The sequence below is a fragment of the Hibiscus syriacus genome, unplaced genomic scaffold (genome assembly GCF_006381635.1).
Source record: "Hibiscus syriacus cultivar Baekdansim isolate YM2019G1 unplaced genomic scaffold, ASM638163v2 tig00111506_pilon, whole genome shotgun sequence".
NCBI lineage: Eukaryota > Viridiplantae > Streptophyta > Magnoliopsida > Malvales > Malvaceae > Hibiscus > Hibiscus syriacus.
In genome coordinates, this window is record NW_024063109.1 from 98593 (window position 1) to 124928 (window position 26336).

A 26336-nucleotide genomic window follows, 5' to 3' on the forward strand; every position below is an offset into this window, starting at 1 on the left:
AACTTGATCCTTTTTATTACTTGCGGTAAAAGGTATAATCCCATACCGTTCGAGAGCAGAGCTATAGACATGAAAATGGAGACTCGAAATCAAGCTAATGAAGTTTGAGCATGGAGAAAGAGAATGAACTGAATGTTTTCTCTTACAAAAACATTAGAGTTAATAAATTTGATTGTAGTAACTTAATATACATAATATATTTTTAAAATTTCAACTTTATGTAATAACTTACATTTTCATCAAAATAGAAATAGAAAACAAGGGATATCATGAAAAAGAAAGAAATTATATTATTTATAACATAAAACAAATTAAATAAGAGTAAAAAAAATTTAGCTGACCATATTCTCATATGTAATAGGATAAGAGAAAGTAGGATAGTAGGTTGCCCCCAACGCAAGGTTGGGAGCAGTTTCCCTGAGAGACCTCTGGCAGTCAAAATTATGAATTGTTCACCGTGAGACTCGATCCCACGACCACAAGATTAAGAGCCTTGCACTATTATCAAATAAGAACCCTGGACCAATTCAACGAGCAGAGAAAATAACTTCACCGAAATTTTGCTTCTCTTCCGTTGTCTTATATATGAAAATATTCCCCCACTTTGCCCGCCTTTTCTCCGGTCATCGTCCGCGGTGCTCTATTTGCAGACAAAGCTAAACGAAAACATTAACAACCCAAAGTCTACGTTGTTGACTGCGTTCACTCTAGGTATTAATACTACTGTCAGTACTGTGCTATCCTAGATTTGAGGTTTCATTTTCTTGCATTGCCACTTTTAAAACTGATAATGTGGCGAGTCTATTGTCTAGATTGTTGTTGATTTGTATCGTTCAATTTGAATGCTTATACAAACATTAATCATGGCTAGATAGCAGAGACTTATATGAAAGGTGAGTTTCCATTTTTTATGTACTTATTTCTGTTGTTGTCAAAACTGAATAGCAGTATTTTGATTAATACTATCGTCAAAACTTGCAGGTGTTGTAATAGCAGAGTATTTTGTCGGAACGATTCCATTGAAGTCTGCCCTTGGTTGGTGACAGATATATGCCACGGACGGGGGCAAAAGAGACTAAACTCCGTGAAAGCAACAACCTCAAGAAAATTAAGAATAAAAGTCCAAAATTTTAATTTTATTTTCTTAAAAATAATGAGTATACAAAAAATTTAATTTTCTTTTCTTTTTTCTTCAACACATTAAACTAAATTTAATAACTTTTCCAAAATAATGGGTTGCACTTGACCCTTATAGGACTTAGTGCATCTGCCACTGCTCATACTCCCTATTACCTGAGAAAGAGAATTTATTTATATCATACTATGTAACAATTCAAAATAAAATATGAAAAGAGAAAGAAATTTATTACAAAAATATCATTTAAATATGATATTATAATCCTGTAAATGTTGATTTTATCATAACTTCCTAAAAAGAATGTGTGATATATATGTCTAAGCAGGGAAAATCAAATCCTTGTAACTAAATTTTATTGTATTTATTATTAATAAATGGATTAAACGCATGCTTTAAAATTGAGGATTAGAAAATTGAAATAGCCTGCTCTGGAAACTGTGCCAACAATTTACCTTGACTTGGCCGTCTAAAGGCTTGGGGAAGGTCAACAAGCGGAAATGGGTGTGGCGCCTTGGAATCCCAACTAAGAAAAAGGGGTTCCTTTGCTGCGACAATTTCAACAGAGATGCTGAAGGGTCAAATTCTTTAGGAAGACTATAATTACTTAGAGTTTCAAAAATAGACCTTAAACTTTAGGAATTTACAAAAAAGTTTTGGCATTTTCAAAAATTAGAATATGACCCCAAATCCTTCTAAATTACAGATTTATCCTAGGAATTTCACACATTGAACAATTTAGTCCAATTGTTCTTTATTAATTACTGACTTAGTACTCAAGTTTTGAATTTATTTAATTAAACCCTATAATTTCGATTTTAAGTTGATTTTATTTTAAAATATGATTTAATTTGTAATCTCGATTTTGATGTGTGACAAAAACTATAAGAATTTATCCAAACTAAAACACTTGAACCAAGAAAATAACCTGAAGCCAGTGCGTGTTTCTCCGCATGATTCTCACTTGGTTGCTGAGATCCAATGACGACTGATGAGTGCTTAATATTGCATATATTTATTGTTATCTACTCCTTATTTTTTGATTGAATATTATTAATTTATCTTTATTTTGGGTTTATTTTGGACATGAGCTCTATTGGATTAATTAGCCCAAAAAGTAGTAGATTTTGGTGGTCCATATAGCATATTCCAGAAGACGATCAGAATTATCTTGAATATTTAATTGGAATTTACTTGACACAATGTTATCCATAAGATGAAGCAGAATTTAACTAGAAGTACAAGACTTAAATATTTATTTTTATCTTTTGTGATAAACTTTTTAGATTTAAGATTTTTAGTTTGATTATTTTATTATTACTTTTTTATTTAGGATTTTTAGTTTAATTATTTTATTTAGGAATTAGTTATTTTATTATAACTCTTGGTAGGATTTTTAGTTTGATTAGGAATTAGTCATAACTAAATTCCAGGGATTGAATTTGGAAATTAGTTCACAGAAGAAAAAAACAAGTTACAAGGGTTGGGCCTTATAGATTGTAACCGACAAGAATCACAAAGTAAAATTTATTTTAGTGATCGGAATAAATTGAGGCAGAACGAAGCTGGAGGCCATCTCTCATCATAACTATTTTCAATAATCTATTTTTCTTATTTTTAATTATTCAATTTATTTTGCTAAACCGTTTATTTTACTTTTGTTGTTTTCTTAGATCAATATCAATTTAAACCGATATTGGAAATTTCTAAGTCTATGCCGATCAATCCTATCTTTTCTATGCTACTTTCTTAACTTATTTGTTTGAGAAAAAAACTTTATTTATTTGACAATTTCGACGTTTTTCAACAACCGTACCTCTTGAGAACCTATGAAGTTATGATAAAGAAGTTCCAATATGAAATTTGGAATAAGGATTCAGAGATTCATCAGTTGCGCAATAAATTTATCTAACTTTTTAAAATTGGCTAAATGTATCTGACTTTTGCATAGGGTAGCTTTTAACGTGAAAATCTTCCAAGTTAGAAGGGAAAGTGGAATTGTGGAGGTGTAAATAGAAAGCGTTGCGAAGAATATGATAATTGATGAAAATGACCAAAAACCTAACGTTGGGCTAATACTCATGCCTGGCTTTTGGATTGCTGGCAGTGTCATTCAATGCCGAGTTTATATTTCGGAAATGAAGGTTAACGAGTAATTACTATAACTATGCAAAATCCTTTGTTCCAATTGTAGTAATTTGATAATGGATGAAGTTGACCAGAAACCCAAGCACTTGTTATTGATGTACTCTTGCAATTGTAGTATCAAGATAATTAACTCTTTATTTCACCACCAACTTCCTTTGCCTTACATGCTTAACCACTTTAACCCTTCAGAGTTGATTTATCATGATGTTAACGAATACTCAATCGATTGAATTATTCATATTAATCAAAGGATGAAGCTTGAGAGGGAATCTGATAAACATTACAGATATTTGAACAAGAAAAATATATGATTCAGGATATTGATGATAGATATTTTAAGGTTCATCTATTAGAAGAAAAAAATGACCCATAGGGTCATGCTTAAGTGTGGGTACTATCTTAATCTGATAAACATTACAGATATAAATTAGAGAATATATGGTTTGATGAAAGATATTCTAAGATTCATTCACCGGAAACAAAGGTACACCTTTGATTGGTTTTGTGGGTTTGATCTTTGATAAGACACTCAACCTCATGATCTTTAGGTGCCCCCACTTGCTACAGAGTCAAATAACTTATCTTGCGGTTGGCCGTGGGCACCGCCGCTTGTTCTCAGCCTCATGGCTCTCATATAATTCATTGTTTATTGCTCACGAAGCTCCAAATACTGCGCCGTCGGCGGCGTTTTAATATAATCTGACAGTCAGTTGTTCATAAACCATTCTTAATTAATTTATTCTACATCACTGTCTCGTTTCACAATTATTTGCTCTTAATCCACGTAAATTGCAAGCTACCAATGGCTTCGCATGTGCAAACCCCTAAGGTTTCTATATATACTTGTCCAACTTTAAGTCTTAATTCAATTCTTCAAGTATAGCCTTAGACCAATGGCTAAAGTCAGCCACTCCATAGTGCTCACCTTTTTCTTCATCTTTTGCATTACCGTTGGCACGGTTGAGTCATTAACGGATACCGGGAGACACTCTCGTCGTTCCCGAGCCAGGACCTTCATCGAGGCCTCGTGTCGGAGCACCAGCTATCCGGCCCTATGCATTAAATGTCTCACCGGACACATTAATTCCACTACTCCAAACTTGCAGCAACTGGCCCGTACTGCGTTGACGATGAGCCTATACCGAGCTCGTTACACAAGGTCGTACCTAGTGAATGTGGCTAAAGATCTCAGGGCAATGAAATCGAAGGAGTATCGACTGGTGAGAGATTGCTTGCTGCAGATAGACGATAGCGTCAACCAGCTTAGCCAATCGATCAGAGAGCTCCAGCGATTAGATCCCAAAGCTAAGATGACCGATGACATATTTTGGCACATAGATAACGTGGATAGTTGGGTTAGTGCTGCCTTAACTGATGCTAGCAGCTGCGTCGATGAGTTCCCGGGGCACAGGATGAGTAAAATGAAGGCCACCATCAAGAGCAAGGTCTTGAACGTTGCACAGCTAACAAGCAACGCACTGGCCTTATTTCACCAGTATAGTGCAAGGTATCGAGGAGCTGCCATTGAGCAGCACCCATAAGGTTAATTGGCTCGTTTTATGAAGATTTGAGCTTGCTTCTGTATGATCAATTAAGGTGTGAATATGGGGGTTTTGTTAAATGGTACTGGTATGTAAACAATGATTATGTAAATCTTAACATGCAAGTTCTGAAAATAAACGAAAAGCTTTAGGGTATTAATTTTTTAAGATCATATATAAAATGAGAAGGCAATTCAAATGAATAAATCTTAGATAGCAGCCTTCTAGTTGTAAAGAAGCCCCATAAGAGTAGTGACAAACCAACCCTATCTAGTTAATATCACTTTCCATGCATTTCGAGAAGTCAGCTGTCTGCAAATCACCCCTGCTATGCCGTACACGGTGCCTTCTGGTGACGTTGAGCTTCTGTTTCCAATAGCATAGCTATTTTAAGACACTTGAGAAGATGAGCTAAGGACTGATAATAGATGAAGACGTGTCCATCATGGTTTTCTTGAAAGCAACCAGCATAGATGAAGATGTGTGCTTTGACAAGAAGACCATAGCTGAGACAGAGGGAGAGGGAGAGGAAGAGAAAGAGAAATTGGAGCGTGGAGTAAAACTGAAGGATAACATTATCTATGAACCCTTAAAAGATAACTGTCTTCCTAAGAAGTGCGAATTGCGCATTCCTCAACATAATGTTAGAGTTTAATTAGAATTAGATCTGGCACAAATTGATTAAGAAAAATAGTTAATCTAATTTGATTGAAAATTGAATGTCTATTCTAGTGTACCTTAATTAAGGGTAGGAAACATAATTAAAGTAGACTCATAACTATGAAATTTCATGTGTAATGCAAAAATTATCTCTATAAATAGATATTAGAGGTTAGAGTCAGATGACAAGTTCACGGAAATTCCTCTTGTAGTCTTATATTTTCGATATTAGTCAAAATTCTTCCATTCTACCTGTGATTTTTCTCAATAGGATTTTTCATATAAAATATTGATGTTTGTTTTATTGTGCGATCACTATGCATGTTATTATGCATAGATGATGGTGTGAATATTTAGACTCTCTATTGCAATGAAAGGATAGAGAAAATTGTTAAATTTTATGTTATGTAAGGTTCAATAATTCTTGAAGATAAAATTGTTTTTTTTATGTGTTAGATGATAACATTATTAGTAAGCACGTCTTGCCTAATTCAAATAAAGGAGATTTTTATGTTAAACAAAATAATTATGGATATAACGATTTTAGGAAGCATAATAAAATTCAATTTCGTGAGTATAATGAACTTGAGAAGAAAAATATAATCTAGTTCGTCACAATAAATATTAATAACGAAAAAAGATAGAGTTGTCATTGATGATCGAGCATGTGTTGTTCATAAATACTACTTGTAGTAATAGAGTTGTGAGCAAAGTTGGTGCTTATGATGACTTTACCGATGTGAAGACTAAGTTATCTTGTACATTAAAGTTTGGGCAAGACTTGGTCTCGATTGACAATAATTGTTGAAAAATGCATTTTTAAAAGGTTTCGTGGAAAAAGTGAAGAATTTGTTTGTCGATGTGAAGATTTGATTTTTTTGGGTTTTGGTGTTCCATCGAATTTAGAATTTTGTCTTAAACTCTTTGTACTTTTAGAATTTGTGTAAAGGTGGAGATTGTTAGAGTTTGACCTGAATTCAAACTATCTCAAACTGATTAGAAAGAGTAGGAAACCTAGTTTGTTCGAAAATGTGAAGTCTGTTTTATTTTATGTTAATTGAGAGTATGGAACACAATTGGAGTAGATTTATTTTCATACAAATTTTCTTTGTAATCAATTAACTATCCTTATAGATAGACACTAAAGACGGGAGTTAGATGACAAGTTGTTCATGAGATCCCTGGCAAAATCAACGAGATAATGCGTTGAATTTTTTTTTTCACGAGATAGTGCCCTCGCCAGATTAATTGCTCAGATAGGGTGATCTCTACAGTCCCACGTCTCTGGGGGTAGGTCGCCATGCACGCCCAGCGACCTACCAGGTCGCCATGCACGCCCAGCGACCTACCAGGTCGCCATGCACGCCCCAACACGCTGGGCATCCGAGACCATCCGACCGAGGCCATCCGACCGATGCCATCCGAACGAGCTATGCGAGGGCATCCGAGGGCAACCGAGCGAGCTATGCGAGGGAATCCGAGGGCAACCGAGCGAGGGTAGGTCGCCCGGAGTGCATGGCGACCTACGTAGGTCGCCATGCACTCCGGGCGACCTACCCTCGCTCGGTTGCCCTCGGATGCCCTCGCATTGCTCGTTCAGATGGCCTCGGATGCTCTCGGATGGCCTCGGATGCTTTCGGATGGCCTCGGTCGAATGGCCTCGGATGCTCAGCGTGTTGGGACGTGCATGGCGACCTTTGGGGGCTGCATGGATTGCATGGCGACCTACCTAGGTCACTGGGCGTGCATGGCGACCTGGTAGGTCGCTGGGCGTGCATGGCGACCTATATGGGGACTGTAGAGATCACCCCATCTGAGCAATTAATCTGGCGAGGGCACTATCTCGTGAAAAAAAAAATTCAACGCATTATCTCGTTGATTTTGCCTGAGATCCCTATTGTTTTCTTCTATTTTCTGTAACCCCCCAGACCGATGCGGATAACCCGATCCGAACCGGGGTGTCACATTTGGGCCACCGGAGCGACCCACTGTAAAAATAGCAGAAAATTTCAAACTTTTTAAATTACATGTAAACTAATAAAATCAGTTGTCACTATTTAAAAATAAAACAGATTTCTAGACTCGTATATAAACACTATGACTATCATTCTCTTTTAACATATAGTTTCATTTCAAATCCTTTCTTTAGGTAGCAATATACAAATTGTAAAGGAAGAAGCATATGTTCTTAAAAACTCTAAATTGACACAGGGCATGGCTTTGGGAAAAGCATCACGTCTCCATAAATGAATCCATACATCTAACGTTTTATTACGATTACAGATAGCTTCTAGACTTTTTTGATGTTATGAACGCCCATTCAATCTTTTTACGTAATAGACTAAACCCAGAATCATCTGCCAATCTGATCCGCAAGAACAAAAACGTGCATTTAGTTTTTCAATCATCTTCTCGATAATACAACGATGACAACAAACACACGTGTTTATTTCTCCTATATATAGTTAATGCATGAATAATAAAAAATATCTCATAAACTTATCAAATAAATACCATGAATGAATCTACAAAATTGTGACGGAGTTTTACCGCTACATGGATTTGATTACTGGTTCCACTATAAGGTTTGGCCACTACCAGATGTCCTGATCGGTACATTTATGGTGACAACCACTGTCACCCCCTTTTTTTATTATTATTTTGAAATATCTAAAAATAAAGTTTAAAGGTTCAATAGACTAAGATCAATTCAGTATAATTTTCAGAAATTAGCCATTCATAAAAGAAAAGTATTCCACCTTTGCAGAACTAACAAATTAACTTGTTCATTTTTATGAAGTGAACTTTGGCCCGTGGGGCAGAGTTTGCCTGGGAAGAAAACCCTAAACCAAATTAGGATGCCATAATTCTTTTCTATCTATCGCCTATCAATGCCGATGGAGCTCTAAACATACCAGTTAGCATCTTTCAATTGATGATTGTTTTATCTGCATTTTAGTCTAGCTGAAATTTATAGTGTCAAGACTGGTTATAAAGTGGCTATCCCTGAGATGAAAGGACGGTCGCCCTTTAAAAATTTTAAATTCTCTTATAATTTAGATATTTTCTTTGTATTTTTATTTGGTAATCTGTTTTTACATACTAAAATTTTGTAAGTTCATACCCCCAAACATAAAATCTTACGTTTATCCCTTATCGTCCCTTGTTTCAGATGTTCATTCTTGGTTCACTAAAGGTCCATGGGGAAACTTTGAGCTGGTGAGCTACTGCCAAACATAAATCTATTGACGTGGGTCTATAAATGGTCATTTCTTATTCTTTGATGTTTGATCTTATTTTGATTAATGCATTATGTTAGCTTCTTTCAACAAATAACTTTTTGGATAAATGCTAATTTCATTACCCAAAGCAGCAAATATCTGCTACAGTTTTTCAAAGCAAACAAAGCTTTACATCAGACATCTAATTTTCAATTTGTACAAAGAAAAAATTAGCTTTATCGTTCTTAATCTGATTTTCTTTCCATGTCCCTAGACACTAGCTGGTGATGACAGTCTTAAACAGATTATCTATTAAGGAAAGGTAAGCTAAAATGAAGATTTCAATTGACCTACAATGTAAGCTTTTGTTGTAATAGTATAGAGTCTAGAGATCATTTGTTTTATTATTGTGAATTCTCTTAAGCTGTATGAGGTGATATATGTAACATCCTTGTTCCAATTTCAAAGTCGAAGAAGTCTGAGGTTGCAATTAAGGTTGAGACATCAAATTCATGAATCTCTCAGGCTTGGAGGACATGTTCTAATAAAATATAACCTATGTTAGAGACAAATCATCAATAAGGATCATAGGTTGTGGATTTGGTTCATTTAGAGGATTCATAAACTCAATTGACTCATCAATATTTTTTAAAAGTTATAAAAAAAATTGATTGTATTAGTCATATACTAATTATCAAAATAACAAATTTTAAATTTATTTTTTAATATATAATTAATATCTTCATCTCTTATACGCAACATGCATATTACACAAATTGCTAAAACTACTCTAAAGAATGGACTTCCGCATAATAATTATCAACATTATCTCGACCAAAATCTTAATTTAGTAAATCTCCCTGTTAAAACCACACAGCAGAAATAATCAAATAAGAGTAAGATATTCTCTATAAATGTACGCCTGACCCATTACAATAAAAGTATTTATAAAAGTAAGATGAGAAAATGTAAAAAATTCTACTTTTAAAACCAAAAATCCCTGAAACATCATTATCATAGTGACTGAACATAATTATCGTCTTCATCAACAATTTTTACCATCACTACCGGCATCGTGTAGCCTCTCAATGGTAGTGGTGGCGCTTCCACGCGAATTTCCTTACACCGGTTCCGGTGGCGATACGGGTCTGAACTCTCTCGAACTCCGAGAACCGGCAGGGAATGGTGATTCCACCTTGGTGACTAAACCCATACTCCTCTTCAGCTTCTCTCAATAGCTCGCCGAACAAAGGGTGGTTGAAGTAAACAATCGGCACCAAAACTCTGTGATAGTCGCCGTCTTTCTGGCCGACGTAGATTGCCAAGTGTCCTTTCGGAACTTCCATCAGCTTCTCGTTGGTTGGGTCTTGACCGATATGAACGTAACCCGCCCCGGGTTTGGCAGAGCATATGGATTTAGCCCCTTTAGCCAAGCGGCGACCCCAACTGATGAGCTTCGAGACATGGTTTGAATTAGAAAATGATCCTAGTCGTGTCAGGCGACAGTACCCACGTGGGTTTCGAGCTTTGCGGAAGAACCATCTCGAGATCCGGACAAGTCGTTTCCCGATCTTGAAACCTCGTATCTTTCTCATGGAAACGGGTACAACGATAATAAAGAGAAGAGCTTTGGGTTCTGTGTAGCTTTGTCGCTGTTTGTTTGGAGCGTAGAAGAAAAGAAATTGGTTAGGAGAAGTGTAAAGGCAAGGGGAAAGAGGGTAAGGCAGAGTTCAGAGAGAGAAGTTGGTGTATTTGCCATCTTTATGCCTTTCCACAACCGAGAATTTCATTCGGAAAATCCTAGATGTCTTGTTTTCTCTCTGTTTAGGCTGCCTCAAGAAGAATCTTATAGGTGTAGAAGCAGGGGAGATGAAGGAGCTGCCCTATTTATAAATACTAGTACGATTTAAACCAAAGAAAACTCGGGGGTGGGAGTCAACAAGAGGAGGAAACGGGGTTTTGAGAAGGGGCGGGGCAGTGGCAGGCGCAATCGAGTGTTGAAACTTGGAAGGAGAGGATTTGTGGTTTAAATAACAAGGGAGGTTTAAATCATATGTGGCTGCTGCCTGCGGCAACTATTATTCTGGTTAATAATGAGTATGATAAATCTCATATTTTAATTTATTAAAAAGTTTTGATTTTTATAATTATTTGCGTGAAATGTCGACATTCGTTTGGAATATAAAATGTTTGAATTTTATTTTTTATAATAATATAATTATAAAATCGTATTATTATTTATTTATTTTTTAATTATTCATAATATATAAATATATCATATAAATATAATTTTCAAAATAAATTTTAAAAAAGAATAACACTCTTTTTTATAATTAAAATCATCAAGTAGTTTATTAAATTTATTATTTAAATTTATAAAATTAAGATTTATCATTCAACTTTGTTATTGATTTGTATATATTATAAAATTTTTAATTTTATCAATTATAATATTAAATTTTAGTTTTACATTTAATTATATCATTTTACTGTTAAATATGTAGCAAGAAGATAACATAGTCAATAGTTACTAACGTGATCTGTCACCAAAACAACGCTGTTTTGGTATAGTTATTTTTATGTCTAAAATGTAGTTTTAGACAATAAATTTTAGGGGTGTACCAATTTCGTCACTAAATTTTTAAACATATTACATTTTTGGCATTGCACTTTATGGTCGTTGATTGCGACCAATCATTGATCATCTTCCGTAATAATATTGTTACCAGAATATTTGTATTTCACTCATCTCTCCTCTCTTAAAATTGGTTTTCCATGAACACCATTTAAAATCGATGAAATTAAACAAAAAAATTGTCATCTTTTTAGATGTTTGGAGGTTTTCTTAGAATTATGACATTTGGGATGTTTGTTCAAAATTTTGAATGGTGAGAAACATTATTTCAAGAAGATAAACAACATATCTCAAAACTAATCTCATCAAACGATCATTGGAAGATATCGGAGTATTAATACGTCAAACTTTTAAATAGATATTCGTCAATTTTGACTAGGTTTCATGGAAAACAAATCTCAGGAGAAGAAAGATGAATGAAATTTAAACATTTTGGAATCTATCTTGCAACGAAAGACGAACAGTGACAGTCGATGATTGGCTGACGCTAACGACGGAAAATTGTAGTGCTAAAAAAAGTAAATTATTTAAAAGTTTAATAACAAAAATGGTACACCCTTAGAGTTTAATTCCAAAAAGAAAACTGTTTAAAAGTTTAATAACAAAAATGATACATTCCTAAAGCTTAGTGCCTAAAACGACATCATTTTATACATCAATAATCATCACTAAAATGACCTTGTTTTTATATGATAGGCTAAATAAATAATTGTTAACATTGTCATCATCTTGTTAAGTACTTCATATTTTCACTATACAAATAATAATTCTACAATTTTTAAAATTAAATTGGACCATTTTCAAAGAGTAATTATTAAATTAATTAAAATAAATAAAATTATAAAAAATTGATATCTCAATTTATCAACACTGATAGAAGAAATAATAAGAGGGAATGTCTCTTCTTATGTGAAAGCTTGAGAGGGCATTAACATATTTCCAGTATTGAACAGATGTTTGTTATCGATTTACGAAAATTTTACTCCCTCGTGTATCACGATTTTAAATTATTTAATACGCACTAATTTGCCACCACAACAATGATTCACTTCAATACGACACTAATACAATATCTATTTATGAACAAGACTTTAAGGGACTAAATTTACAAGTATTTTCAGTAAAACAATATCCATTTATTACTTACTTCTACTTTGAGTAATAATTATTTTCAGTAAAACAATATATATATATATATATCGAATATCCATGACACAAGACGTAAGACCAGCAATTAATTATGGGTCCATTAATCAACCCAAAAACCACCATCATTCTCTTAAATATATAATTATATTTTTTAATTATAAAATTAAATTTGATGATAAACCAATTTAAATTAAATATTACAAAAATTAATATAAATATTTTTTCAAAATTATTTTTTAATTATAATAACAAATTTTAAATATAAATATTATTTAAATTTGAATTTACTTTATTCAATTAATCTGTGATAATTACAATATAGTATTTATTTAAAGATAACTCTTAATTATTTAATATTGAACGCTGACATCATTGACACTTATAATGCTCGAACTTGAATATGAAGGAATAATAATAATTTTTACTGTTATTTAAATTTGGTAGTAACATATTTTCCTTTTTTTTTTCTTTTAAAATATTATATTTATTTTAAATATTTGAAAAACTTTGGGCGGTGGGTGGGGTTAAAGTGGCCGTACACCGTATTCATGAAAAAAATGGGTCCCGCTAATGGAATATCGTGGTAATAAAAACAAAAGGCCACAATGCTTAACAATCTTTATCATATTCCCCCACTCTCACAATCTTCTTTTTCATTGGTTCTGACGATTGTATGATTATCTTGACAACATTAAAGGAGGACACGACATCTGATTTTTTTTAAGCGTTTAATTTTATTCGATTTAAGGTGTTGAATAGACTAATAATATTAAGAAAAAATTGTATAATTTAAAGTTTCTCAAATTTATTTTTTGTCTCCAGAGCTCCAAATGTCCTTGAACTATATAAAAAATTATGCACGTCCTTATTTTCTTTATTCGGTTGAGTATTCAAACCGATCAAATAAATTATTTAAATAAAATGCGACTATTAACTTTACTAAGTAACAATCAATCTTGATAGTATAACAATCAACGTAGAAGGATAACGTGACAAAAAAAATTTAATTAATATTTTAATTAAAAGTTCAAAAAGTTAATAATTTTTCAAACTTCGAGTGTTTCTTTAAGTCTTAAACATAAAATTATAAATTCAAAAATGTTTATAAATATTAAAATAAAATTATTTATATAATTAAGTACAATAAAACATAATTTAAAATTTATTGAAATAAAAAAATAAAACATGTCTTTCAGAAAAATAAAGAAAAACATTTGAATATTAAAAATTAAAAATTCAAACTCAATTTATTATCGTTCTTCAAATGTATACGATGCCCGTTATCTTTTATAATAGGATAGAACCTTGTATGAAATAGTCGCTGCAATATAAGATTGATTTCATTGAAAATATATTTAAAAAACGATAATAGATTTAGAACGACGAGAGTCGGATTTGCACAAAGAAATTCAAACTTTTAAACCTTTTATTTTTACAAAATTTAATATTTCAATTCTTACATTTTTATCGATTTCAATAAATTTATAATTTTAATAACTTTTAAATATTTAAATATTTGTTAGTTATTAAATAATTTTAGTTTATTTAAAAATATTTTTGAATAATTTTAAATTTGTGTATTTTTTATATTTTTTGTGCTTAAAATAAACTCTCACGTTTTTCACTTTAAAAAAAAATTAATTAAATCATTACACCACATCAACATTTTTGTTGTCTATAACGTAACCAAAGTTGATTATTATGTCAACAAGATTAATGGTCGCACCAATCACACCAATATAGTAACGTTCAACATTGATCAAAAAATCTTTTTGATTCATTTTATCAATTAGAATATCCAATTAGATGAAAAAAGACATAATTAATTTTATTAAATAATTGGAGGTCATTTTAAACCCTAAAACCTTTATTTTATAAAGTTTGTACATATAATAAATTTATCACCAATAAATGTAACTTTTTAGTTTGTACATTTAATAATTTTATCGTTGATCAATGTTTGATGTAGTAGTAAGATATATAAACATTTGATAAAATATATTTTATTAAAAAAATTAAATTTATTTTATAAATTTTATTTATATACTAATTTTATTATGGTAAATGTTAAATGTAATAATAAAATATATTATGACTTCAATAAAAATATTATTTCAAATATCAGAGATATTATTACTGAAAGCCATGAACCGAGCAATAAAACATATGTGAAGAATAAAATAATAATAATTTTATGAATAAATTAAAAATTACAGATGTTTATATTAAAAAATCATCTTACTTGAAATTTATTAATTTGATATTTGTGGATCAACTCTTTGTTCCGTTAGTTGTTATATGTACGGAGAGGCCTGTACTGTACCTGCATGTTACGGATGAAGCTCTCGAGTGCTTCCAAGGGATAAAAGAAGTTGCTAACATTATGTCACATAGCTTTACCGAGCCATAAAAAAATAGTTTTTACTGATCCATCAACTCATACCAAAACTTCACTTTGCCCTATTACTCACATTCTTGAAGATTAAGATTTTTTTAAAGAATTTAATAAGCTGTGGAGAGAGGCTGGCGTTCGGTTGAGGTCGAAGGAGGTGTCGCGTGTATAGTCAGTAAGCTCATCAAGCCAAAGCTGGGTCTCTCTGTAGTGGGTCTTCATCTTCAAGAACCGATTTGGACTTGAAAATTGCAAGAGAAGGGGCTTTAGTTTTTTTTTGGCACTGTTTAGTCGGCTTAAATGGATTAAAGTAATGGACATCCTTCCAAGGAGATCACAATCACAGATAGAGCAATACACAATCAAGCAAGCAGCTACAATTTATATCAGACAGGTCAGAATGGTGGACCAAAGTAAGATATCATTAGGTGGAAGAAACTACTTGGGAAACCAAAGGAATCTAAGAAACAGACGAGAACACTTGTATCAAACATGACGTGCAACTATTAACACACTTCATTAAAGAATTGCTCCTACACTTGCACAGAAAGGCCTCCTGATACAGACCAGAGAGAAATAACCGAGCACTAGTACTCGTATAGCTGCAACTTCCAGATGAGAAAAAAGCAAAGTTTCACAAGAAGAAAAGGCAACCAAACACCAGTAAATCCATAATCTTAGCAACATAGATAAGTTTACAGATACATCAAATCCAAAATCTTAGCACAAAAGATTAGTAAATTACAGATGCAAGAAAAATATCGGTTCATGCATATTTGTTTCAAGTAATACGTGACTCGAATATGATGTCCCATTGGACAAAATAGCATCAAAAGAACATAAGAAGATAATTTGCATCCTTCAGATTGGAAAGAAAGGTAAGATGAGTAGATAGTAAAACAAAGATTTGCAAGAAAAGAACAGTATTAATCAATAAGATCTGATTCAACTGATTCAAGAAAAAGCAATGAAAGTGAGTCTAGAACCGATCAGAAGATACGATCCAAACAAGTCATCATGCCAATCTAAAGCCATTAAAGAACTCGACCGCATTAACGTAGCAAACTAGCAATGCAAGTTTGATCAACATATTTGCTTTAATCAGAGACAACTTTGAAGTGGAATGATACATAGTCAAACTCTGTAAGTAACAACTATGTAGATACACATATGAGGGGGAGTGCTTTACAGTTTAAAGTGATTTCTAAATCAAACTCACACGAGAATTGTAAGAAAAGAAATTTACAATCTGCTGATGCTGTTAAGCATGGGAAGATAGCCAACAACAAGTGAAGATTCCAGTTTCTTTTAAGTGTTTACACATCTTCTCGAAGATCATGGTTTACCAACAATCTCGCCCTTTTGAGGATTGCAGCCAAACCAAAATAACCTTTCCTCCAGAATCCACTTTAGAAAGAAGAAGATTTATTGTAACTAAATTCTCTACATGGTGCAATATTCGAGCCACTACTCTGTACATTTCAAACCATTTAAATAAACCAGAGACTGAATCACAGTCCTCCCAATTTTAAACCCTGGAATCACTGTGAACCCCACTTTCACCCTATGTTGGCCAGGCGAGTTAAGTCTCTTGGTGACATCTTCCATGTACATCATTGAGAAATCAACTCCTCTTTCGACTCGAAATATCTCAACCACGGGATCAAATGAAAAGGCCAGCTTATGAAGTGTCCATATTGAACAAGCCATGCTAACAAATGACTCGTAGAATATGCTCAATGACCGCCATGAATTCAGAACAGCTTCGTTTTTATCCAAATTGCTAAATATCGAAGACTCCATGGTGGGATGGATAAGCTCTTGATACTTCTTCTCACAAAATCTTGAGTATTCACAATTCTGGTCCCTACTCAACAACTCCATAGGGTTGCTAGATACATGCTCGAGTAATTGCTTCAATGAGCAAGTAGCATTATCCCCAGTACACAGAGGTTCATTCTCACTCAAACCAAACCCTTCAACATCGAAACCCCCAAACATTCCCAAACAAATGTAGGACAAAAAAGCAAACCTATTGTGCCCTTTCTTCGCGTAATCAATATCAGGGTAAATCGAATTGGCCACCAAATCAAGCTCCCAGCCAGCTTTTCTCATCAAACCAATCAAAATCTTACTAAACTTATGTGTTGCTCTACAAGCATCATGCAAAACAGATTCAAAGACCCTAACAGTTAATAGAACATCACAAGCTGAATTCAAATTACCAGACAATTTTCTTGATAATTTCGTGTTAGCCCACTGAATCTCAGCTAATTTATTCCTCAAAGATGAGACTTGATTGTCCTTTTCATCAATCTCTTCTTGCAAACGGTTTGAAACTGTTTCCAAAGTTCTCAACTTGCTTTGATTCTCTTGCACTTGAGCTTCCAAGCATGACCCAAGAGATAACCCAGCTTCAAAATGGGGATTCTTCGAATTTCCCGAAAGAACCGCTTCAAATCAGACAACCTTTGAAGATGAGAAACCAACGCTCTATCAGCGGATTTCACACCTTCCTCCTCGAACGGCACGTGCGAAGTCTGTAAGTGAAGATAGGAAGCTTCAAAGGAAGAAACAGCAGCAAAAACCGAAGAAACGAGCGAATTGGCTATCTGGGTATCGATGGTTATGCTCTGGAAACAGTTATCAATCGAGGAAGAGGAAGAAGAATTCGGAGGCGGGTCGGGCTTGACGAAGACGACTTTCTGGTCGGCGATGAAGTCTTCGGTGGAGTCGAGGAGGGAAAAGCAGTCGGATTCATACCGCCGGTTTTTGTCGTTGTCGTCGGCGAAGAAGTCAAAAGTTTTGGTCTTGAAAGCCAACGCGAATTTCTGAAACATTTCAGAGATTTGTGGGGGTTTGGGTGTTATTGAAGATTGATTGCCATCCATTTCTCCAATAGAAATGGAAAAAGAAAAAGAAAATACTTGAATTTCCGTTGGGCTTAGTTTGCTATACGAAAGAGAGAGAATTGTTTGGTTTTGTGGAGGAGAGGGGAAGACTGTTGTTTTGCTTTTAGTGTTGTGCTTTGGATGCCTTGGAAGGCAGGCATGTAATCTCTCTATATCTTCTTTTTAGATTTTAGGAGATATGAGTAACGGTAATAAGGCGGAGAAAGGCTAAGGTGACAGCTGACTGTGTTTTCTCTTTTTGTTGACCCATGAATCTAATCAATTTTTACTTTTTTTTTTATATTTAAGTGATTATAATATAATATTTATTTATACTTTTTTTAAATCATTAATTACATACAAATATTTTTACAGATATAATAACTTGAATTTAAGAGTTTTAAAAAGAATAACATTTTCTTAACTACTAATGTTATTAATGGGTTACGATTATTTCCTTTTAAATGTACAGAGTTTGAAGGTTGACTTCAAGTTAAGGCAACGTAACTATGGAAAATAGCTTTTATGAAGGGGTTAAGGAAGAATAAACTTTTAATCTAATATATTTTATGTTTATTTTATGATATATATTTATGAATATTGTTTTTAATATACAATTAACTTTTAAAAATTAATTTACTTTTTTTCATTAAAAATATAATGTATAACTCCATGTTGAATGCAACCATAAAAATGGAAGTCGAACATTGATTTCATAATAATTTTGAGAAATGAAGCAACACTTGCTTAATATAAAATATGATTCTTGATTGTCATTGGTATTAGGCTTAATATAAAAAGAGTACTTAAATTATATCTCCTTTTAAGCATTTAATTTTTTTTATTAATGTAATTGTTTAACGTTTACGATGTTGCTATTTTAAGTGCTTGATCCGTTACGGTTGTAAAAAATCTATTAAAATCATTCAACAATCAATATATGACCTATGGTCTAAGTTTTAATTTCCTTTAATTTTTTAAAATCATATTTAAAAAAAAAACTCCAAATTTTCCCATTTTTCATAAAATACCTCAAAATTCATAAAACTCTTAAAATATCCTTAAAATCTCATTGTCGACCATCATTACCGTTGACGATCACCCGTTCACCTTTCAACTATCATTTGTAGCCTTCGCGCAACCCCCACACAAAGGAATTTGGGTCTTGAGGTTTATGATTTAGATTTAGAGATTTGAGTTAAGGACTTTAAAATTGTAAGGATTGAGGCTACGATAATAGAATGATCGATCAACGATGGGTGGATAGACGATCAATGGTGACAATAATGATGAGAATGCTAAGGGTGGGGATTGATGCTTTGGAATTAAGGATTAATTTTAAAAAAAACATTTAAGGTTTATTTGAAAAGTAATAATAATTTTAAATTTTTAAGAATAAAAATTTATAAATACACAATGGATCAAATTTTGAGTATAAGTCTAATCATCAATTTATACATTAAAAGTTGGTTCCTATCTAACTCAGATTATATTTAAAGTGTGAGATCAAATTATAAATGTGTGTCTCTATTGTATGAAAAATCGGATTCAAAAATATTTTTCAGAATGAACATACATATATTAATAACATATTTTTTTAATTGTATGGGTTACAAATAAAATTTAAGGTGGACACAATCAATAAAATAAATAATTAATATAATAAAATTTATATTTTAAGGTAGGCATTTACATATCCTAAATATAGAATTAATATTTCATTGCATATGCTTTATTTAAATGATCATAAATAGAGGTGAGCACTCGATCGAGTCAAGCCTAAAAATTTTGAGTTATTCAAGTTGACGAGTATTATTTTATAACTCTATCTTTATTTGAAATTTTTTCGAGTTGAGTTTATGAAATTCAAGTTGAGTCGAGTTCTATTTAAATTTAATTGTAAATATTCATAATGTTACAGTTCAATTTAATTTCAATTTAAATGATTTTTATAACCATATATATATATATATATATATATATATATATATATATATTTCTTCATTTTTTTCTTACGTGATATACATATATCATGCATAATTACAAGGCTAGACTCGTACTTGAAAATCAATCCACTAATCACTAAAAGTTTCCAGTTATTTGAATTTTAATATTTTAACTCAACTCAAATTTGAAATTTTATTGAGTCGAATCAATTCAAATCGATGTTTTTAATGTTGAATCAAGTGGAAAATTTTAATTTTTTTTAAATCAAATCGAGAATCGTAATTCTTAAACTCTAACTTCTAATTTTTTTGAAATTGATTGTTTATTAGAACTAATTATATATATATATATATATATAAAGATAAGATCTTATTATACAATGTAAAATTCTTTTAGTTTTACACAGTTTTAATACCAAATGATAAGTAAAAATAGGTGGCTTAAATTAACAGTAATAAATGAGAAGATATTAACTAAAAAATGAGTCAATCTGTCATATATTCACTCATCTAACAGTTATAAATATATATATAAAACTAAAAATTTATATAAGTAGATTTTAACCCTATATACATTATTAATATAAAAAGAAACGAACGGAGAAAAGACTCCATCAAATGACTCAATTTGGGAAAGTTTGAATCATCACATCAAACATGATATCGAAAAAGTCACCAACTAATATTCCAAATTCAATGCTTAGCTAACTTTCACCTACGCATTTTATTCCCCATATCATCGATATAACAACCCTCATAAATTTGTTTCGAATAATTTAAAGTGATTATAAAAATATATATTTAAAATTTTATTAACTTATTGATAACGCACACAAATTTCGTAAAGACAATTATTAGAATCTAAAACTTCTAGAGACGATAATATTGTTTTTTACCACTGAAGTCACATATGTTTACAACTCTCGTAAATTTATTTTGACGTTAAAAATACAATTATAATTAAGAAAGCATGAGATTGAAGTGAAAAAAAAGTGCAGTTTGAACAAACTCTTACTGTTAGTGAAAACATAGAGCAATAGAGTTGGTACTTAGCAGTAACTCAAGCAATAAACTTGGTTTTACAAGTAGGTTGGGGTTTCCTCCAAGTAAGCGGTTGATTGTAAACAAAGGAATATCTGTTTGGTGAAAATTTTGAGCCATAATTCGCAGGTAGGTTAAGGACACGGTTAAAGACAAAGGCTGGTAAAAAAACCATGAAGCAAGGGGATCATGGAACAGTTTTCATGATTGGATTGTTGGTATATATACGAAATCGGTACTAAGTTTAAAATGGCAGTTAATTATGTACAAGTTAAAGGATTCCGTTGCCATTTGAAGTTGTTTTGTAATTATAAATACAAACGCAAGTGGCAGCTGCATGCAATGCTCGGGTTGCTTCCTAACGTTGAACAAATTCACACCTAAGTTAAGATTATAAGAGATACAATGAGGGTCATAATCTATCACGTGTGACAGAGATTTCTGATAATCTTGTCTTACACATCATGGTCTTCCTCTCATTGTTAGCTCACTGACCCTGAATTTCTCAAAGCTTCCATTTTAGTTCAGATATGAATTAATTCTCAAAATTTATCAAAACTTGTAATCCATATACAACCAGAAAGCTTGGTCTGATCCTATTCTTAATGTTATCAACAAGGATGGGACACTAAATGAGGTTGTTGGACTGTAGTGTTGCCTTGATCGGTTTGAGACATGGAAGGCACTGTGTTCTGATCTTGAGGAGACCGACTTAGCTGTGAAAAAGGAACCCCACACTTTACAAATACCAACATCTCAACGTGGCGGGGAGATAATAGAGTAGAGCCACTAGTAATCAAGCAGTGGTTTGTAACCCTTAGCTGAAAAGGCAGGCTCCTCGTACAGTTGAAAAGGGAGAATTGATTATTATTTCTCAAAGATTTATATCCATTGGTTAGCAAATATCAAGGATTGGTGCATAAGCTGACAACTGTGGTGGGGACACAGCATACTTGCTTGGAAAAGACTGTGAAGAGGTATATAGACTATATTTGCTGAGCAAGCTCTTAAGAAGGCTGGTGATTTTTTTCTAATAATATGTGGTAATTATAAGAAAACATTTATATAAAATCTTTTTAGTCATATACAACATATACACACATTATATACGTAACTGCTGACACTCGAGATCTCTAACACTCCCTTCTACCATTAGGTACACTCAATAGGTTGTTCTTAAGGCCGGTGAAAAATATGGAAAAGAAATAGAAGTTTATCAGGATCCTTGACCCTTGGTTTTCAAGTGCTTTGTGGTCATTCAGTACTCTTGGGTGGGCAGATGAGTCGACAATTGTAAGCACACTGCATTTCTGTATGGCCGCTATTTGTGACAGAATCAAGCAGTCAGCAGAGGGGGCTAACCTAGTTGCTATTGAGTGAAACTGATGATTCAAGGACTTGTCATTCCTTGTTCTCAGCTGCAAGGCATGCATATTATTGAGAAGCTTTTGGAGCTAATTTTCTTCATTTTTTGGCTGCTCATTCGGTTTTCAAGGCTTTGTCTTAATTAATTCGGACTAACTCGGGTCGCACACCTCATTTTAAGGATTTGATACACACCGTTATATGTTCCTTCAATATTATGTGCCGTCGTTGAGTCTTGTAAGAAACCATGTCGTTTCACTGTTTAGGGAAAAATGTACCGAAAACCGCTTAGGCTACCTCGTTCCTGGTTATGTAGTGAATGAAATTAAATGTTGTTCGTGAGCAGCGATTTCAGAAATATTTTTAAGAGTGTGTATGTATATATTAGTAACATAATATTTTATACAGATAAACACAAATAAAACTTTAGGAAATAATGAAAAGGAAGAAAAAATTTTGAGCATTTAAACAACTTAGAATCTTGGAAGTTTTGTACGCATGCAATCCCAGTATGTTGTAGCTTAATTTGGAAATAGTTTTATTCAGAATGCTACATGAGAATCAATTTTGTCGTGCTTCGAGTTTTTGTGATAATATAATGAAGGCCAGAAAAGTTTACCATGACTGCTCCTTCCACGCATCTGTTTTTTTTTCCTTAAAAAAAAACCTTACATTCCAAATAGATGGATGCAAAATTCCCAAGGCGACTGAAATTTTATCATCCATGAATGAGAAGAAAAATAAGTGAGGCATAACCATGATCATAACACGACGTGAAGCTTCGTTTTCCTATTAGCTTACGAGATTTTGTTCATACTTTATTGCATGTTTTACATCAAACTATGCAGGTTAATGAAGATTTACTATAAAACCCGTGGATTAGATTTAAAAGGAAAGCATGCAAAATGGGAAAATCAATCCTTTTAACTATTCATTCATTTTTGTTCCTTTCTTTATTAACCATGGACGATTGTCGGTGATGCAGCTTCTTGTTAGCCAAGCAAGCTTTTACCATACCACTAGATATTAGTAAAAGCATGAAGCTCTCTCTCAGACACATATTATGAATGTCCTTCTTCCTCCTCCTCCTTTTCAATTTTTTTCTTTAATTCATCCATCGTTTATATTAATTTGATTAAGACCAATAAATAATTTATTCATCAACGTCTTCTATTTTACATCTTTTTTTACAAAAAAAAAAACTATAATATGGTTTATACATTTAAATTTTTTTTTCTTGTTTCTTTAATTTTTTTCTTTATTATGAAAATAGTGAAAAATATTATTGTCAGATCCAAATTTAAATTTTATTTTTTTGTATTTATTTTTTTCCAAAGTTAGATTTGTGTCATTCCTCAAGTGGATGATGTTAGATTCTTCTCTAACATATTTATTTTCCTTCCATTTAGTGGGATGTTAATAGGATGACGTATTATTTTATTAGAGTAATTTCATTTCGAATAATTATTTTACTTGATATTTTTTTTGTAATAATTTATTAAAAATTAAATTTAATATTATATGTCAAATGTATAATTGCCATAATTATCTAGTTTCAAATAAATGAATTTCGAGTAAAATTAAATGATTATTACAGATTGTATTGTGTAAATTTAGATTACGACTTAAGATTATTATAATATAAGACTATTATTACTGTGTAATATAAGATATAATCTTATGTCATCAGTGTTGTTGTTAAGCCCGAACAGAAAGAACACATGTCCAAAGTCCATAACTAAAAATTGTAATTTATAATTAATTATTATTTTAGCTGTAGATTTGATTATAAATAAATTTTAACCATTATAATTATTTAACAGTATTTTTATATTTTTATTTATATGATTTAAAAAAATTAAAATCTTATACTTCCACAAATTTTAATACTGTTTTCTTTTTCATAATAATTTGTATAATAGATATGATATTTCTTTTAGAATTCACACTGTTATAAATAACTTTGTCAAATGAATTAATATCGACTTATGGAGTTTTCAAATTTATCAAAGTTGCGTATTCTCATCTAAATATTTTAATTACTTATCGAATCTTTTTAACTATGTCAGTGATAATTGCATATGCATAAATAAATTTTTCGAAGTTAAATTTATTGAAAATTTATTTGAAATTATCATTGTCGCCGAAAATGTTGAATGGTCTAATCATTTTATGCATTAAGAAAATTACATTAGACCATATTAATGTAGACAAATTTTATTCGTAATTTTACGTTTAGAAATATTTTTAGAAATTATGGAGTGAGTAATTGGGGTTTTAATATTTTTAAAATTATTTATTTAAAATTTGATATATTTATTAGATAGTTTGTCGAGTGTAATAAAAATAAAATTTATAAAAAAAATTAATTTATTTTCACATATTTTAAATTTTAAATTTTAATAATTATTACTAAAAGTCTAATTTTTAAATTTACCCTTAAACAATATAAATCTAAATAACGGACTTGCAAGTTATCTCATTTAAATATTCATAATATAAGATTACATGTATAATGCTAGATTTTTATTTAAATTTTTATTTTAATATTTTTATTAATTTAATCATTTTCAAATAAAATCTAAGTCTAAATAAAAATAAAATCAAAAGTATATTATTGTACATACTCTAATGATTTGTTTCTAAATTATTTAATTATGATTATAATATTATTTTATTTTTAATATAAATTTATAATAAAATATACAATTACTTGTCTCAAAATATCTTAATAAATATAATCAAACCAAAATAGTATTTTTATTATTTGATAATTAAAATTTGATATTGTATAAAAACACATCATGAACATGAGATAAATTTATTAATAATATGTGTGGGTGTGTGTGTGAAAATACCTTAAATATAAATATATTAATAATCCTTAGTTTACTCTTTGTTAAAAAATTATACTAAAACTTTTTATATAAATTAATAATGAAAACTTAAAATAATAATTTACTTACTTATTTTTAAGAAAAGAATAGTTGAAATGTATAAAAATAATTTAAAGGTGTTATTTTTTCTTGAAGCTTTATGTACACCAAGTACAGGGTAAGGGATAAGTTTTAATTATTGTATGGGCTCAATCACTGTTAGAATAGTAAAAGAAATAATGGAAAAGGAAAGGAAAGGAGGTGATTATGATAAGGGGATGGTTTGATGGTGCTTGGGTCAGTGGCAGTGCTGCCGCTGCAGTTGGCTGCTGTTCTTTCGTACCATTTTTGATGCCATCTCTCCCCTCCTCCTAACCCTCTCTTTTGTCTCTATCCCTATCCTTTTCTCTTCTTTCCTAATTTCATCTATAAACACCTTCTAATTATGGCCGACTAATCAATTTCAAAAATTTTAAAAATTATGTTAATTGGATGTAATGGGCTTTTGTCATGTTTTCATATTGTAGTTAGGTCCATTTTGACAATGAATTAAGGTTTTTTTTAATTAGTATAGAGTAAGTATAATATAATATTTATTTGAGAGATTTTTAATTATTTGATAATTAATATTTAAATATATTTATAGATATAATATTTTCAAAATCTTTAAAAATAACAATAATGTACGAATGAATTCGGTGATTTTCACGGAAAGGGAGGGTGATTTCATGTAATGGAAACGGGCACTAGTGATTGATGGATTGGAAACATATGTCCCAAAAAAAAAATTCTTTCTTTTATATCGTCTATGCCTCCAAATTCATCGTCAAAACCACTATTCATATCAGCCTCTGACCGCATGAACATGGTTTTTAACTATAAACATGAGATATATTAAATCCATGCATAATGGAAACTAAAAGGGCAAGATATTCCATAATATCAAAATTGGGGTCGCTTTCTAAACCCCCCCCCCCCACTTGAATTTTTTCCACCGTTTTCCCACCGAGAACTGAGAAAAGTTTGGGGTTTATGGTCTGTCATTTTGCGCCAAGCACAGGAAAGAGAGGAACTCAACCATCCAGAAAGAACCAAATGGTTAGGTTTTTAGGGTTTTTGGGACATGGGCTTTTAGTAAACAGCGATATGATAACAAAAACAATGATATTTTTTCATGCATTCTACTCCTGGCGTCCCATTTTCCAAGCCCGCCTGTAATTAAAATATTGATTTTTTGTTTGTAAATAACCTTGCTTTACACTATGTAGACTACAATGATGTACAAAAGAAAGGCAGTGCACCTCTTTAAATGAGGCCAGCCCACATTGCAGCAGTT

General features: G+C 31.7%; 2 protein-coding genes and 1 pseudogene across 2 annotated transcripts; 1 reads left to right on the top strand and 2 right to left on the bottom strand.

The window, feature by feature from the left end:
* Positions 1 to 4173: 4173 nt before the first annotated feature.
* Positions 4174 to 4839, top strand: LOC120164216 (pectinesterase inhibitor 9-like). Its single transcript, XM_039173975.1, has one exon. It carries the CDS (start codon positions 4177 to 4179, stop codon positions 4822 to 4824), a length of 648 nt encoding a protein of 215 aa, XP_039029906.1. The 5' UTR covers positions 4174 to 4176; the 3' UTR covers positions 4825 to 4839.
* Positions 4840 to 9610: 4771 nt separating this feature from the next.
* Positions 9611 to 10698, bottom strand: LOC120164220 (auxin-responsive protein SAUR36-like). The gene is made up of 2 exons (XM_039173980.1): positions 10427 to 10698; positions 9611 to 10324 (listed from the first exon to the last, which is right to left on the bottom strand). Exon 2 carries the CDS (start codon positions 10298 to 10300, stop codon positions 9791 to 9793), a length of 510 nt encoding a protein of 169 aa, XP_039029911.1. The 5' UTR covers positions 10301 to 10324; positions 10427 to 10698; the 3' UTR covers positions 9611 to 9790.
* Positions 10699 to 15943: 5245 nt separating this feature from the next.
* Positions 15944 to 17918, bottom strand: LOC120164222 (annotated as a pseudogene).
* Positions 17919 to 26336: the final 8418 nt, after the last annotated feature.